The sequence below is a fragment of the Salvelinus namaycush genome, chromosome 15, assembly GCF_016432855.1.
Source record: "Salvelinus namaycush isolate Seneca chromosome 15, SaNama_1.0, whole genome shotgun sequence".
Lineage (NCBI taxonomy): Eukaryota > Metazoa > Chordata > Actinopteri > Salmoniformes > Salmonidae > Salvelinus > Salvelinus namaycush.
Window position 1 is genome coordinate 24,549,019 of NC_052321.1, and position 18,484 is coordinate 24,567,502.

General features: G+C 42.8%; 1 protein-coding gene and 1 long non-coding RNA gene across 2 annotated transcripts in view; one reads left to right on the forward strand and one right to left on the reverse strand.

The window, feature by feature from the left end:
- Positions 1-3,522: 3,522 nt before the first annotated feature.
- LOC120060012 (homeobox protein SIX4-like) lies at positions 3,523-10,202 on the reverse strand. The gene is made up of 3 exons (XM_039009082.1): positions 9,475-10,202; positions 5,136-5,821; positions 3,523-4,157 (listed from the first exon to the last, which is right to left on the reverse strand). The coding sequence occupies exons 1-3, from the start codon at positions 10,200-10,202 to the stop codon at positions 3,523-3,525; spliced, it is 2,049 nt and encodes a 682-aa protein (XP_038865010.1).
- Positions 10,203-11,169: 967 nt separating this feature from the next.
- The window catches only part of LOC120060343, a 75,297-nt gene continuing 67,982 nt past the window's right edge, over positions 11,170-18,484 (forward strand). The window contains exon 1 of the long non-coding RNA XR_005478219.1: positions 11,170-11,315. This is a non-coding gene — a long non-coding RNA (uncharacterized LOC120060343). The remainder of the gene's footprint in view (positions 11,316-18,484) is intronic.

Genomic DNA, 18,484 nt, shown 5'->3' on the forward strand with positions numbered 1-18,484 from the left:
TTTGGAACAGCGCAGCACCCAGCGACCCCTGGCCTCTCATTAGTGGGACGTGGAGCAGCGGAGTACCGCGCTCCCCAGGTCATGTTACATATGGCTTGCAGTCTGCTGCGCCGCATTACATGTCAGCTTTGAAACCATCCAAGAGATCAGAGGTCACCGTTTTTAATAAGGCCTCGGTTCTGGGGGGGTCCCTTCTTTTACTGCTCGCCCGCGCATGTTTTACAGTGCACGTTTTAAATTGTGGACGAAATTATACATCTTACTTGTTACACTTTTTGGTAACATTATTATGTGGTTGGATTGGTGTATTTGATGGTGAGCGATAGCCGCTGGACACATCTCATGTATAAAGTGTGTTATTTTAAAAGTGACATATCTATAAGTTACTTTTTAAACTTTTTTTTTCTAAATATGCAATACATCCATCTATTAAGGTTGCGTTGTAGGCTATACTGTAATACAAATAATGTAGTAATATTGCAAACAGATGTTCTTCAAACTAGTGTTTAGTCTTCCTTTAAAAGGACTGACTGTGCTGTTCATTTTCTTCTAATCTACAGGCACAATAAAAAGGGGAAATTTTAAGCTTTCTGGGGCCCACACCCCATGAGACCAAGAGAACATTGGCTCCCTTTTCCAATCAGACTTTGTTCAGTGCTTCAACAAAGCCGTTTCACCCTCTTCAATATTACAGGAGGCATCACCTGATACCTAACAATCAGCTAATCCAATGCCATGGCGACAAAGTCACCAGTGCACAGGTAACCATACACCAGTTACCTGCCTCTCCTTTTTCTTCCCCACTCTCCCCCTCTCTCTCCATTGAGTGAGCAGAGACAAACACCTTCTGTTTATTTGGGTCATCCGTATAGAACCCATAAAAATTATCTCCGAAGAGGATAAGACCTGAAGTCCAGTCTCAAAACCACTATACATTCTCCATCTACCTATCCACCCATGCATCCATTCCCCCGCCCCTTCTCCCCCCTTTATCTTAACTAGCCTTACTTAGGAGCCGGCGGAGTGAATCAGAATTGGGTGGAAGATCATTAAAAATCCCCCAAAGCCATGTGAGCAGTTCAGGATTTCTCTGTACAGACACAGAGTGCCTGTGAGTGACAACACTTCAGACTCATTCATCCATATGTGGATCAGCTGAGTGAGCCAGGGAGAGCTTTCTCTGGGTTATCCCAGGGAGAGGGCCCATAGACAGGACTGTGTGGAGCTATGGACCCCCCACCCATAAGAGCAGTACCTCTGGAAATCTCATTGCTGTTTATTTGAATTACGGCGGCTGAGATGAGAATAGGAGGGTTAATGAACACCAGGTTGCCAGGCATGTGCAAATGATCACTGCAGGTTTGCAGAGCGCAGTTCTAGGCTTGTTGGATCAGGGCATGCCTGTTATACCCCCATCCTCGCAGAGGTTGGCTTTTTAAGCCTTTTAAATATATAGAAGACGTACGCTTCCTGTCTGGAGAATTTAGGTCCACTGTAGACATAACATTAAACACAAACCCAACTCACATGTTTAATTAAGAAATAATCTAGAAATTATTTAGTCATGGTAAAGGAGCCAAATGAACACTTTTTTCATGACAAAAACTAGTAACAGTTTTATATTTTTATAAATATAAACTTTTAATGCAGTATGGAGATTTAGAAAAATACATTCACATCATTTCAGATTACAAACATACAGTTCAAGCTAAAATAAAAAACAATCTGTTTTACCATATGCCTATGGCTTATTTTTGGTATATGACATCAGAGCATGTAGACAAAGTTGTTCTGTAATGTAATCTTTACGTCAGTTTGCAGTCTGTTCATAGCTCTACTCTGAGTGAGGGTTTAGGTCATGGAACTTGACAAAGGAAAATGTACTGGCAAGTCTCTATGTACATGGATCTGTGTCTTAATGTTTTACTGTTATGTGTAAATGACATCTGTTGGTCATGCGGTTGAGATGGGGTATTATGGTTTTGTGTTGGGTGTCTGTGTGGAGTTCATGTCTTCAGTTGTGAAGTGCTCCACATACATTTGTTGACGTATGAGGCCCACTTACTCCCTACCTCAACATCACAGGAGATGTCTGGCTTATGCACCTATCTAATAATACCAGAAAATTACCCAAAGTGGTATAGCATTATCTGAAAACCATGGAAGTTTGCATGTGTCTCACTCTGCACCTATGCATCAATCATAGAGTGTAGAGAACTTGCTAGTCACACTCAATCGTATTTAGAAAATAACAATTAAAAGTAAAAGGCACTAGTAACCAGGACATTGTAATATTCTTAACTCAGTTTGCCATGCAAAGGGACACAATAGAAATCCCTCTCCATATTAAACACTTCGGACTGCATGTGGTTCTCCTCCCTCAAACACAATGCTCCCCTTCCAGTTTCTCATACAAACACACAAACAGGCACAACAGTCAATAATATAAATGTGCTTGCATCTTACTGTGTAGACAAATATAACTGATGTATATTTTCACAGAGACAGTTTGAGAGACATTTCAAAATGAATGATGGGACATACTGTTGCCAAAATTAACAAACAGCATATAGTGGTCTTACTACATTCAAATAGATACAGACTGTGTCACACCCCCTTTATAACCTCTCCCTGTCTCCAATAACGGATTAAGCTTGAAATATGTTTTCACAGTATAGATTTGCTATGATTTGATCAGTCCAGAGGGAAAGGTAGGTTCTTTGAAGCTACAATCTTCTGTTATAGTGTTTTGATGCTAGTGCAAATTAGGAGAGGTCAGTGCAGACTGACATTCTACGGGGCAGAAAGGTACATTCATTTCTTCTTAAGTCCCCCGAACAGAAACCATGCCATAAATATGATGAATCATCCTCAGCCCACATGATATGTAACAAATTATGAATGTACTATGGAGGATGGTAGACTTGAATGACTTTCTGAGAATTTGAAGAGGACTAAATTGCATAAATCAGCAACTGCTGTGCACAGTGATGGTCCTGTTATTCATATGTGGTTTTATGTGTGGTTTTCAGTTCAGCAGTTGTAGTGGTTTAGTGAACATTTTCACAGAGACGCTCCCCTCCCCCTACTAAAGGACCTTTTTGAGTTGACCCAGATGACGCATTTAGTTTGGAGGAACATCCTGGTCACATGACCAGGGCCATTCCAACACCTGCTTCTGTGGATCAAGTCCACTCAATGGGAAGTAGCAGGTGTTGTATATAAAAAATGCTCACTTAGAATGTGGTTCATATGCATGCAAGGGACTTCTAGTTCTGACTTTCTGTGAGGCATAGAGGTATCGGGGGTTTTAAAATCATTCATTAGGATGACTTCCTGGTGCCAATCCAAGGGGTTTGTATCTGAAAAGAGTGCATTGTAAGGTAAAATGAACACAACATTAGCAAATAATTTAACACTTAGAAGAAATTAATGGTAAAAAAACACACAAAAAAGTAAAAATATTCATCACATCACTGCTTGGGCAGATATGAGTGCTTATGAAACGTCATAGGTTACAGGTTAAAGGTCAGCCATATCCTCGTCCATCTGCACTGTCTGTAATTTGGCCAGCTCCTTCTCCTCCCCCGGCTCCATCTCCCCACACATGACCCGCACCATCTCATTCACCCCATTGCCACTAGCGTCCACCTTACTCTCTGACACAGACATGTAGTTGTTGTTCATGCCAGGGCCCAGGAGGTGTGAGGAGGGGACAGGTTGTGGGTTGTGGCCCCTGAGGTACTCCCCAGGCTGGAGGTGGTGTCTGTTCGGGTCTGTTTGGGCCATCAGAGGGGTGCTGACGGTAAGGGTGGTGTAGACCTCAGGCTCTGGACTGGAGGAGCTGACCATGGTTACATCAGAGGAGGGGGTGGGACCCTGGCTAGAGGGGACCTCCTCTGAGTTTAGGGGGGCTGAGGAGTAACTGAGCTGCCCACTGGGGTCCAGGTGAAGGCCATGGTGGTAGGAGTACACCCCACCGCCCCCGCCTCCCTCCAGGGGCTCCTTCTTGATGGAGGTCTGTCCAGTGTTGCCCATGCTGTACAGCACCGTGCTGGGGTGCATGGGGGCCATGGCCAGCTTGTCCTGATGGTGCTGGTGGTGGTAGGAGTCCTCACTGGAAGAACTGACTGCTACATTGTTCACTTGGATTGTACCTGGGATAATCAATGACAGGGCATTATACATCTTATACTCCTTACAAACAATACTTTATACCCTTATCTCTGAACCACTATAACCCACTCCTGTTCGACTCGACTAACACAATCTTCCAAATCTCTGGCTTCACTCTTACTGTACTGTTGCTGTATGTTCTTAACTTCCAGCAGAAATCCATCAGAAATCTCTGCTGTGTCTCTCTCACACCTGGGTTTTGAAGCTGACCCTGTGGGACCCAGGAGAGTTGTATTGATGTAAAAGCCTGCTATGGGCCAACAAAAAGGCATTTTTTCTTTCCATTTTACTTTTCTTTTGTCCTGGTATGAAGTCTCTGCTTTTTGTCAAAGTAAGTGCTGTAATGACTCTCTCCTCGTTAGTAAGTTTTTCAGCCCTGTAATTGTCTGAAACAGATTCTCCTCCTCTCCCCCTGAGGTCAGGAGTGTGCAGTGATGATGACTTCAGAACCTGTGTTCTATTCGTCTCTATAATTTTCCAGGACCACCATATATCGCCACACAAGATAATGGAGTGTGTGTGTGTGTATGTGTGTATGTGTGTGTCTGGCATTTGCGCCGAGCCCCAACTCATTGCAGTGCAGTAACAAGCCTCTGGCCTCAGACCCAAAGTCAGGAAGGCCAAATGCTAAGGCAGCTTAGACATATTGAACGCATAACAGAGCTGATGACTACACCCATTGCTATTTCAACCCAGGACTCATTCACTTTATTGAAGAAGAAGAAAGAGATTTGGTTGCAATATTTGTTATATTTGAAAGGTTAGGGTCAACTACCACCATATTCTTGTAAATGCACAGATAATGTATCTTTCATTAGCAATGAAGAAGACATTGAATCCTAAAATACTCTAAGCATAATTATTTCTCACCAATAACCGTTATCGGCAAAACTTCAATGTGGGTTTTAAGTTTTCAATGTAGCTGACATAGAACTGACAACCAGTTAAAGTCAACCCACCTTGTGAGAGTGCTGAGGTGGAGGAGCCAGAGGGGAGCTGCAGAGGAGGAAGACCTACATTGCTGTTGAGCAGAGATGCCCCGTTGCCGTCAGATATGCCGCTGTGCACATGGACCTGACTGTAACCGCCCAGCTGGAGCGCCCCTGAGGACGAACTGAACGTGAGGACGGACGAGCCGGCATTTTGAGCTGCCATGCCGTGAACCCCCTCCAGTTTCACCTCTGCCCCGTTCACACAGCCGGAGTAGGAGGCGTAGTCCACACTGGAGCTGCCCAGCCCCTTCTCCTGGCCTGCCTGCATCTGCATGTCCACACCAGAGCCCCCCATCAAGACCCCCCCAGAGAGCCGCTGGGGGTTGAAGGCCAGGGGCTGGACACCCAGGTTGAGCCCGTTGAACAGGATGTTGCTGGGGGCCTGGAGGTAAGACGAGCCACCGTTATGGAAGACAGTGGAGGGGTTACTGGTCACTAGGTTCCCGTTAAAGAGAACCCCACTGCTGGATCCAGGGGGCATCTTGATGTCCCCAATCTGTTTGATGACCAACCCACTGTCCAGAGACCCTGTCTGCAGGGGGAGGGCCCCATGGGTCATCGCCCCGTCAGATGAATTGGAGAGGGGGAGTGGAGAAAGCTCTTCCTGTCCTTTACTAGACTCATCCTCTGTGCTGTGGTTGCCATCAGATTCACTATGGGAAAAAAGCCAGAGAGAAGGGACAGTGAGATATAGAAAGAAGCTCGTGGACTGTCTGAATGAAATATGTCCTCTTCTACACTTTTGATAGATTTTAATAATAGAATTGTGTGAGGCAGAATAGAGGTCAGAGAAGTAAGTTGTCCTACTAGTTTGACTTACAGTATGTTGCTGTCATTTGTGAGCGCAGAGGTGGAGTTTTACTATTGACAAAGTGAGTGAGACAGACAGATTTTGAAACCAAGATAATCATAGGCAGACCTGTGAGAATGTTGAGAAAGTGGGTGTGCGTGTGTGTTTCTCACTCAGAGTGGTAGTGTGTTTGTGTGTGTGTGTATGTTGGGATGTAAACATTGCATAAATTAATAAAATATTGCATCACTCACTACCAAGGAATAAACTGTCATTGCCTGTAAACAGAAGGCTACAGAGGGTAGTGCGTACGGCCAAGTACATCACTGGGGCCAAGCTCTCTGCCATCCAGGACCTCTATACCAGGCGGTGTCAGAGGAAGGCCCTAAAAATAGTCAAAGACTCCAGCCACCCAAGTCATAGACTATTCTCTCTGCTACCGCACGGCAAGCAGTACCGATGCGCCAAGTCTGGAACCATTAGGACCCTGAACAGCTTCTACCCTCAAGCCACAAGACTGCTAAATATACTGAACAAAAATATAAATTCAACATGCAACAATTTCAAAGATGTTGCTGAGTTACAGTTCATTTAAGTAAATCAGTCAATTGAACTAAATTCATTAAGCTCGAACTATGGATTTCACATGACTGAACAGGGGCATTAGGCCCACTAACTTGGGAGCCAGGCCGAGCCAATGGGGAGCCAGGCCCAGCCAATCAGAATGAGTTTTTTCACGCAAAAGGGCTTTATTACACACATAAATACTTCCGCCCCCAACGATTCCGCAGGTGAAGAAACCCGGACGTGGAGGTCCTGGTCTGGCGTGGTTACACGTGGTCTGCGGTTGTGAGGCCAGTTGGACATACTGCCAAATTCTGTAAAACGATGTTGGAGGCGGCTTATGGTAGAGAAATGAACATTAAATTCTCTGGCAAAAGCTCTGGTAGGCATTCCTGCAGTCAGCATGCCCATTGTACGCTCCCTCAAAACTTGAGACATCTGTGGCATTGTGTTGTGTGACAAAACTGCACATTTTAGAGTGGCCTTTTATTGTCCCCAGCACAAGGTGCAACTGTGTAATGACCATGCAGTTTAATCAGCTTCTTGATATGCCACACCTGTCAGGTGGATGGATTATCTTGGCAAAGGAGAAATGCTACCTAAGAGGGATGTAAACAAATTTTTGCACAAAATTTGAGAGAAATAAGCTTCCTTTGTGTATGGAACATTTCTGGGATCTTTTATTTCAGCTAATGAAACATGGGACCAACACTTTACATGTTGTGCTTATATTTTTGTTCAGTGTAGTTACCCAACTAGCTACCAGGACTATCTGCATTGATCCCTTTTTGCACTAACTCTTTTGACTCACCACATATGCTGCTGTTACTGCTTATTATCTGTCCTGTTGCCTAGTCACTTTAACCCTACCTATATGTACTTGTCTACCTCAATTACCTCATACCCCCACACATCGACTCAGTACCGGTACCCTGTGTATATAGCCAAGTTACTCATTGTGTATTTATTGTTTGTGTTATTATTTTTAAATTTTTCTCTCTGCATTGTTGGGAAAGGCCGTAAGTAAGCATTTTTACTGTTAGTCTACACCTGATGTTTACAAAAGCATGTGACAAATAACATTTGAATTGTTTTTGATTTGAACATGAAAAATACCTTATTATTTGCATACTAAGAAATGTGGCTGACTTGTCAATGCAACTTAATCCATCCCTCAACTGTCTTAGCCAATTGAAATAGTGATACAACCTCAAGCACAAGTACATATAGAATTTTATAGAATCTTTGTGGGCACAACAACAGAGGTGAACCATGGAGATCTCACAAACATTGCTTCAAAGAGATGTAGTGACTACCAAAAGTTTTACCCCGTGGAGAATACATTGAATTATATCCCTCCTTTATATAAACTCCTTCGGGACCTAGTAGGCTTATACGACAATACAACCAACAGTCGACCTACCATTTGGTGCAATAAATTCCAGGGTGACAAATGTCAGCGGTCGCAGCGTGACAACACAAATGGTCAACTACATTTATTTGTAATTTGGTGGTTATTGGCATATGTTTTGGTTTATTTTTTTGTTTGCCTAACTTCACCTTTTAAGTTTTGTAATGTCAGGAAAATATTAAGAAATCGAACAATGCCATTTCCAATTGTATTTTTCATCTTGAGTGAGTGACTGAAACAGCTGCATTTCCCTCGCTACAAAAAAGACTCTCTCTCTGAAATAAAGAACCTCATTGACTGAGAAACTTCTGCTTCATCGTCCTGAGGCCTGCAAGCCAGTTATTGAAGAAGGATAGCTTATTCCTCTTCTCCATAAATTAACTTAATAACTATGGCTTATAATCACTTATTTTGTCACTCAAAGGACAATAATTTTCAGTCATTGGCAATATAATTATTGGCCTCCACATACTGGAATGAAGTGGATTGCAAACACAAAAAACGTTCTTCAAGCAAAAATGCCTTTGAGCTGTTTATGACATCATCTTTCTGGAAGTGTGTGTGTGCGTGTGTATGTGCGTGTGTATGTATGTATGTATGTGTGTGTGTGTGTGTGTGTGTGTGTGTGTGTGTGTGTGTGTGTGTGTGTGTGTGTGTGTGTGTGTGTGCTTCAATGGCTTTGGCAATGTTAACATATGTTTCCCATGCCAATAAATCCCTTGAATTGAATTGAGAGAGAGAGAGCGAGAGAAAGAAGTCACCTCCACCAGGTGCGCGCGAGCTTTGTTCACAGAGAAGAAAACATAAAAAGAAGGGAATATATCTGCCTGCCTGTGGGTGGGGTTTTTTAAACGAAACGCTGAAGGGAGGTTTTCTGATTACCCTCGGCTTAAAGGAAAAGTAAACAGCTAAAGTGATTTATGTGGTGAGGTATTCAGTTGGTTTTGAACACACACAGGTGAGGTATTCAGTTGGTTTTGAACACACACAGGTGAGGTATTCAGTTGGTTTTGAACACACACGCACGCACGCACACACACACACACACTGTCAGGAGACTATATAATTGTTTCATATTTATAGGCTAAATCTATAAACAACTTATTTATAACACCATTATAACACCATTTAGACTATAAAAGTTATATTCGGAATATATCAGGCTAATGTTGGACTGGTATCCATGTTCTTAGCGCCTGAACACTCAAAAGAAACCAGATCTGGATGGCAACAGCCTCATATTTCAAAACATTAGCGGCGTGTTTGCTACTTGGCACACTTTTTTGTTTCGGAATTACTCTATCTAATGTTAATTATTTACGCTGTCAACTCACACACCAAGCTCTATGGGTGATTACCATGCAATAGCCAGAGGCAGTCATGTGTGTGTATGATACAAGGCAAGCCAGCTCGACCTTGCCAGCAATAATCTCCAAAATTATTCCTGGTAATGAATGTACAATTTAAATGTGCCATTACGCACACTGTGCTATTTGCGTAAAATCAAGCAATCAACGGATACTTTATTTGTTCTTTCTCACCTTTTTGATTGTGCTTCGGATGGGTTTCTGTCCCTCTGCCTCCTGTTTTTGAACCAGTTGCTGACCTGCGTCAAAGAGAGTCCCGTGATTTTAGCGAGGTTTCTTTTCTCGGCTGGAGATGGGTATCTATTCTGCTTGTAGAGATCCTTCAGCGCGTTGCGGGACCTCTCTTTGAAGCAGTATACTGTCTCTTCCCCGTCCCAGATAGTCCGGGGGAGTGGGTACTTTCTCCGCAGGCGATATTTATCCACGGCGCCCAGGGGTCTCCCACGCGCTTTCTCTGCCTCGGTATACCGTGCCTTGTACCATAGGTCTTGGAGCGAAGAGTGGTTGGACGGACTGAAGCTATGGTTCTCCAAAATACTGTAGAGCTCCTGGTACCGAGCCTGATGAAAAGCGACAAGAGCTTGAGCTTTCAGGATGCTTTCGTTGCCGCGTAGCAGGTCACTCTGTGGCAAGGACCATAAAAACCTGGCCAGCCGGTCCACATTGCCTCCCTGCTGTAGAGCCTCGCAGACGCACGCCACTTGCTCCGGGGAGAATGCCAGGGAAGAGGTCGCGCTCACCAGAAGTTCACTGTGGACCGCATCAGTGTTCGAAGTTGCGCGCTCCATAGACAACTCCGCGGTATCGAGCGCCAGAAGCTTGATACACTCTCGCCTGTCCGTCTTCACATTTTCCTTCTGAATGTCATTTGAAATTGTGACTTCTCCTGAAGAAGAAGACATTTTTCAAGCCTTTCCTGGTAAGTCACTCCTCCCTGGTTCCGGCAAGCCTTCAGCCGATCAGGTTACCCCCTCGCCATGCGAATGCGATCGAATATCTGGCAGCAGCTGTAAGTGGATAGCGCTCCCCTTTCGTTCCAACGTGACTTTTACTCTGCGGGAACTGTAGCAAGAGGGCATTGGGGTCTGTCTGCAGGAGAGCCACCCGATTGGCTACGAAGGGCTCCGCCAGGGAGGAGCGACCTCGACCCAGAGACGAATGTTTGGTTTGCGGCTGTCACTCAAACATGACGTACAGTATTTCAGAGCCTTACCTGTACAAGGTGAATGTGGTCGGGATTTTGATATGGGAGCGGAAAAGACTCTCCATATTGTCTGCATCATGGCATATTTTTGAGTGTACCAACTGAGCTGTGCGATAATGGACTGCCCCTTTTAGCTAAATTAAATAATTGGTGATATGCGTACAGCAGCCTACTCTTTATAACCTACATTATACATTCAACTCCAACATCGATTAATATTTAAAAGCAAACTAATGAAAGTTACTTATGCGTTAGCTCAGTTAATGGAAATGAACTGATAGGCTATTTGATTATCATAATGCAACAATAATATATAGCTGATGCAAATACCTATTATTATTAGGCTCTGATTATTAGACTATTATTATTAACAATGTTTTTTGCTGATTACTATAGTGAATTTCTCATGTTTTCAAATAGGTTAGGTTAGTTTTAAGGTTAGTTTAAAAAAATGAAATAAGCCTAGGCATTGTCGAGCTCTGAAAATGTCGTGTGTGTGTGTGTGTGTTTATTCTTGTTTTCATAATCTTACATTTGAAAATAACAAGATTTATCACTATTGCGCATTTTTCCACTTAGTGCGGTGCGCTATGAGGGACCATTAACTAGGAACCGATCTTACCACCGACGTTCTCATCGGGACTATTTAAATGTGACACATTTTACCACTTGTGTGAACTGTTATTAAGAGATATTGATAACTTGCTAGTTCATTGTTGACATCTATTTTCTGTGCTTTGTAGAGATGCAAGACAGCAAAATACAGGAATCAGTCCCTGAAATGAATGGTGAATGTTTGTGGCCACACGCTGTGAGTATCAATTCATGATAACTAGTTAACGTTAGCCTTCCCAGCTATTAGCTGCATGTTTTCAATCCGTTAGATATATATATAATGTGTATTATTTAGCCAGACAACTACAATAAGAAGTATAAAATAAACTGTAATGTTAGTTCGTACGTCTGGAACGTTAGTCAAGCTGAACGTGAGGAGCTGTTACCATTTGGTGCGTGATGTCAACATTCATGTTTGCTTGTTTTAATATGTTTATTCTATCGGCAACATAAAAACGTATCTTTGTCTCAGCGTGTCTTGTTTACAAGCTGTACAGTATGCACACGTTTATTTTTTTAATAAACAGCGCTGGCTTGTTGTTTTTGATACGGAAACTGTGCTCATATATCAATTCTGGTTGATGTAGTCGCTCAGTATCTTTGGAAGTAACATAAAAAAAGATTGCAATAAAGCTGTTCCCAAAATCCCCCCTGTTTTGTAAGCCCAGACATCCACCCAGTCTCCGTGATGGAGAGGAGACCGGTTGATTTTATGGGTGTTGTTATACACCGAAGCGTGATGAAAATGGTGGTGTCTGCTGGAGCATATGTTCGACCCTGTATGTTTATTGACCGTACCATCAGGAAGTGGCTATGCTTCGTCATCAGGTCAGCCCACTCATAACTCAGAGCTTCTGTTCTGTCTGGACGCAGGGTCACACTGGGGGAAAATTTAAATAACTTTGCAATAAAGCAATTTAGAGGATCGCCCTTCCCTAGCTCCGGTCACCTTGCTGGTGCTCTTCAGAGCTGTTTACCAGATCATCAGGGTGCTACTAGGAAACTGCAACCACACACATTGGGATGTTGTCTTTGACTGTCCCGACTGCTGGTTATTTGACTACTATTTGATTTCAAAGTTTGGTGTGATATTGTTGATGTGCAAATGTTGTGCAATCTCGGAACCCAGAACCAAAGCTGATCTGTCACTAGAGATAAGCCTAATCTTGACAAAAGTGATATTTTTTTTCATAGTCAACATAGTGTCTATAGGCTTATTTGAATGGAATTCTAGAAACAAAAATATTCTATCTATCTATCTATCTATCTATCTATCTATCTATCTATCTATCTATCTATCTATCTCCCTTCCTGTTGGTCTGACTGTCAATTGGTCAAGCTGTGGCAAGGTCTTATCTGCATTGGGGAGAGAGTCTTGCTGACAGCTGACAACGCTGTGAAGCCGTCCAGTCTAGGCCGTCCTGTGCGCTATATGGAACCACTCCACCCTGCATCTAAATTTAAACCCCACAGTGGCACATTTACTGTCACCGTGGCCTTCTGTGATTTATTACCTACGCACGATGACGCAGGACCTGTGTCCTTTGGCGACGGCACAGCACACATGCCGGTGGGCCAGGGATATTAGGATGGGTAGGTACAGTTCAAGGAAGGACTGATAGGGACACCTCTGCAGGTGGAGGCTAGGTTCTTGTGTGTCTGTTGGTCACTACCCCTTTAGAAGGCAGAGTGATGTAGATTACTTTTTCCCATGTTGGATGATGTACCTTGTAATTTATGACATTCATCTTCCCATTAGTTAAAAAGTCAATCAAATGTCCCAGTGTTTTCTGGCTGTGGCTCCTTACGTTTTAGGTGTTACTGGCAGGAATGGGGCGTCACAGTAGGTTAGCGGTGTTCGATGGCCAGGTGATTACTACACAAAGGGATCTCCTGCCTGGGCTCACGCACCACAGCTGCTTGTGTGGGAGTCCAGAGCATGGAGTCCAGAGCATGGAGTCCAGAGCATGGAGTCCAGAGCATGGAGTCCAGAGCATGGAGTCCAGAGCATGGAGTCCAGAGCATGGAGTCCAGAGCATGGAGTCCAGAGCATAGAGGGCTTTATGGGAGAAACAGGTGAACCAGCCCCTATGTGGCTGCATTGTTCCTACCTTCAATAGTGTATAGGAAGGAGAGGAGGAGGAGGGAGGTAGGCAATGTCACTGGCTGTTGGGGTTGCGGAGGGGGAGGGGGTTGTCTTTGCTGTGCCAGGCCCCTGTTTACCTCCTTTCTGACCTGCTGACAGCTGCAGATGGGAGAGATATGAGCTCTGAGCAGGACAGGTGAGGGGGAGGACTGGGGGTGCAGGGCTCGCTCACCAATCTGCTACAGTGAGAACAGTTCTGGGAGAGAGGAAGAGACTGAGGGACAGATAGGGTATGCTAGAGAAATCGTGTGGATGATGCTGGACATATTACCGTATAGTCTCTCAAGCCCTTATGCCCAGCAGCAGGAGAAAGGCACAATTTGAAAGATGATGCTGCAGTGGATAGCAGGCGTTTTATGGGCTCTTGACCAATTCTGTCACACCGTGTATTAGTGATGTATGGGTTGACTCATAACCCGCAGTCCCCGTGATTATAACCACAAAATATTGTGTGGATGAAGGGCGGGTGGGTGGCAGTCAGGTTGAATAGAGAGAAAACGATACATTCATAAATCCATAATGTATCATTTTTGTGCAATTTACACTGAGTGAAATGCAATGCTGCATTTTTATTTTATTTTTTATGCTCAACAGTTTCCCATGTGTATCAAGAATGTTCCACCACCATAAGGGCATCCAGACAACTTGACACAACTGTGGGAAGCATTATAGTCAACATGGGCCAGCATCCCTATGGAACCCTTTTGATACCTAGAGTCCATGCCCCAATGAATTGAGGCTGTTCTGAGGGCAAAAGGGGGTGCAACTCAATATTAGGAAGGCGTTTCTAATGTGTTGTACACTGTGCATATCATTAGGGTTTTTCTTTCATTATTTTAGGCTATCTGACATTAGAGCGTAAGTTTAAGCTCCAGGGCCTAACTGTACGCGTGCAAAATGGCCTACACGCCAATCGCCAAATGCTTTTGGGAATGGGCAGAAAAAGTTAACAATGATCCACTGAGGCAAACAGGACAATGTCAGTTGAATTCAATAAGAGAAAAGTTGCAAAGTGGAGAGATGAAAATAAAGAAAAGGGAGGGCCAGAAAAGTAATATTTAGGAATGAATTGTTGAAGTTGTAAAAGAGGATGATAGTATTTCCGGCTATGTTATGTGTGATTGTGAGAAGCTACACAAATTACACAGTCACAAGATGGGGACTTCAAATAGGGTTATGGCACGTCAAGGGAACTGTAGCCTGCTGTTCAGATTGGTTAAATGGAAACTGAAATCTGGACACTGACTAAAGGTCTATAACCTCTCACATAGTCTTTTCTTTCTCCTGCAGAATTAAGCATTTCTTGCAGTAAAATTTTACACCAAATGTACATTTTGACTCGGGATGTCAGAGAATATGAAGGCTATCTTTATCAGCATCATAAAAGCTGATAGTATTTCAACCACATAAAATATAGATCCAAGCCGAACTGAAATCTTATCAGAAAAATGTTGGGTCGTTTTCACAGCTTAATATTTCCTTACAACTAGCACAGAAAATCGTTCCCAATTTGTTGTTGTTAACTTATTGCATTTTCTCCTCAGTCCCTAAATGTCTTTGCGCCGCGGAAGAAGCAGAGATGACGGAGAACTTGACTGATGTCAAATATATTGAAGCATTCATTCTACCGATTTATGGTATTGTTCTGGTGAGCAAGGGTTTATATAGTCTTCTAGGTCAACATATAATGACAGAAGATAAGCTGCTTGTATCTAATTATAGACATGTTGACTAACAAATAGCTTAACAAAATGTCTGAAATTATAAGCAGAAACATATCTAAATGAGGCCAAAAAAAATCCTGCATCCCCTGTCAATGTTGAGCATTGTATATTCTATTATTTTTCTCTCTGCATTGTTGTCAGCATTTCACTGTTAGTTTACACCTGTTGTTTACGAGGCATGTGACAATAAAAATTGATTTGACAATCAGAGGGTCCTATACAAATGGCTTGTCTAAGAGGAGCTAGCTTGAAGATGGCAAGTTCACTTTGAAGTCTCCTCCCTCCAATCTTCTTAGTTTCACCTCTTTGCTCTAGAATTACAGAGGATTTCCCCTGTGGAAGACCCTTCCATTTATGGGACAGGGGGCAAGCTACGCCCCACTCCTGGACCTACCTGATGAATGGGCTCTTTGTGGGTCTGTGGAAACAAGCAGCAAACCCCCCTTTTACCTCCATATGGCCAGGCCTATACATCTCCTGTAGCCTGGGGCCACAGTGAACATCTGCCCCTACTGGGCTGCACTTGAACAGGGGGCTCTCTCATGGTCCTGGGGACCAACCACGTACAGGATCATTTTTGTTTTATTTATGTTTTTTTGTGTGATAAATCCAGCAATTGTTGAACACTAGGCCAATTTGCTCATGTTTTGTGAGTCATTTTCTATACTAGAGGGTAGTGATGAACCGATATGACATTTTTGGCTGATACCGATACCCAATATTTTCCTTGCCAAAAAAAAACGACACCGATACGGATAACAGCATTCTAGTACAGTTAAATAGTTAACACACACACATGGACGCAGCGGTCTAAGGCACTGCATCTCAGTGCAAGAGGCGTCACCACAGTCCCTGGTTCGAATCCAGGCTGTATCACATCTTCCCATAGGGCGGCGCACAATTGGCCCAGCGTCGTCCGGGTTTGGCTGGTGTAGGCCGTCATTGTAAATAAGAATTTGTTCTTAACTGACTTGCCTAGTTAAATAAAGGTTACACACCACACTGACCAAAAAGTTATTTTTTTGGCATTTACGTATGTCCCCATTACCAGTAAAACATAATCAAAACCTATTTCTTTCACTTACTTGCTGTGCTGTTTCGTTGTTCAGTCGTGTCATTCTCAACCAAGATTTCTATGGAACGCCGTTTGGGTCTTTGCGTGTCAAAAAATATATTATTTAACACTATTTGACGTATCAAAAAACACAATTTGACCAATCAGGACCTGAATATGACTGCACGTCACATAATAATTTAATGCGTTCATACATTTTTTACGTAGTTATTACACATTGATTACACTCACTCGTATTTCATATGTCACAACTATTCATCAATACGTATGCTATGATGCTGGTAAAGTTGTCTCGCGCACCTACAAAGCTAGCTAGCTCATGGATGCAAACAATGTTCTTCCCCAAAACATAGCAAAACGAAATCTGTTTCAGTAGCTATAGTTAGTTAGCTAACTATATAGCTAGGTGTCAGCTAAAATAACCCTAATTTATAAGACCGTTCTTATTTGATTAATGGTGGTTGGACCCATCTATGTGAACCTAGCCACAATAAGGATTAGCCACAATAGTGGACTTAGCGTTTAGCCTTCAAAATAAAAGTATGACTTAATTATACTATTTGTATTCATTTTTATCACTGTCAATGACGTACTTTTATTTTGAAGGCAAACTGCAAATTCCACTATAGTGCCTAATCGTTATTGTGGCTAGCATCACAACACATAACCTGGTCCGGTCGAGCCTCACTAGCCAGATGAAGCTAGCTGGCTGCTTATAACGTTAGCTTTGGGCAACAGGGTTAAGTAGCTGGCTAGCTATTTATTTTCATGAACTGAAGTTAATTATCAATAGGCGAACAACAAGTGGCAACCTAGCTAATACTCACTCGCAAGGATTCCTAAATCATTGCTTAGAATAATAAAAATGACAGCAGTTTTTACTGGTCATTGTTTTCAAGCTGGTTGTATTGGTGCTAACTAGGTACCAAGCTAAAGCTAGCTACCCCAGAAGTTGCGGTCGAACAAATGATGCTTTATTACCAACGCGGTATTGTAAACGCATCGTTCGTGGCCAGTGTTTGCTGACTTTTTTTGTACAGCTTTGACAGTGCTACTGTATCTTTTTTGACATGCAAAAACCCAAACGGCATAGTATGTATGTCGTGAAGCTAATAGCTGTGACGCTATTACTGTGTAACTCCGAGTAGGGCAACATCTGAAAAATAGCGCACTTGGTAGTGTTAACCAGTGCTCGACCAGTCGGCGAATGCCAACATCACCCACGACAGAGAACGGTTGATTGTCAAGGGAAATTAATTCCATTATCTTGGCTTTAATGGATTTCACCTTTTGAGTTGTCTCGCTGAAATTTTGTTACTCTTTCAAATGACTGCATGACTTGTTGACTGCTCGATCCACACAGCAGACATTGTGGGCTACTTTAGGAATGCGTGTAGCGCCAAATTTTACGATGCGTCATTACGTCATGTACTTTCGTTATATAGGGATGCACGTCAGCTTTAAAATCGGTTTTGCACATTGGGAGTAGACATTGGCCGATTAAAATAAACAAATATATATACTGTATATATATTTTTTTTTTTTATACATTTTTTTATTAAAAAAAAATATATATGATATCGTGCATCCCTACTAGAGGGCATGTTGGTGTTAATGATCTTTTGGCAGGTTTGCTTTGTTTTCTGCATATCTGATATGAAAACAGGTAAAGCCCAGTAGCTCTGCTGTTTCTCCCATAACTGCTTTTTCATTTAGAATCCTGCTGATGAGGTGAAAAAGATGTACTGCGTCTAGGCCTAAAGCACTCAAGTTCTGAAGAGGGTTTGAAAGAAATTAGACTTTGGAAACATACAATAAAAAATAAAAATTGTAGGCCCAAGACGATTTTCCCCCTCAAATTTCATCACATTGAAAAAACAACAACATTTTGGCTAAGTTTTGGGGTTAAAACGGTTGTAGTCACTCCAGATGTGGCCATTTGGAAACCAGATGTTGGTGCTTGCTTCTGAAGGTGGCCAGCTAAGAGCAGGAAGCCTACGGAAGGTGAATTCCAGTGGAATAAAGCTCCACAGAGACTTAATTAAAAGAGTGGACTGTGCAAACGTTTATCCAGCCCCCCGCCTGCCGCCCATCCCTCCTGCCGCCTACTTAGGGAAGATTTAAGACCTTCTCCATTGTCTTTAGGGTCCACTCCTCACTTGAGTGTGATTGATGGGTAAACTCCTACCTGCTTAAAGGTGTGATTGATGAGTAAATGTTGCTCGGCCCGAAGGTGGCTCTGCTGGTTGCTATGGCCGTGTTTTGATGGATTAAAAAAAAATATATATATATATATTATTATTTTTTTAAGCCTTTATTTAACTAGGCACTTCAGTTAAGAACAAATTCTTATTTTCAATGACGGCCTAGGAACATTGGGTTAAATGCCTTGTTCAGGGGCAGAACGACAGATTTTTATC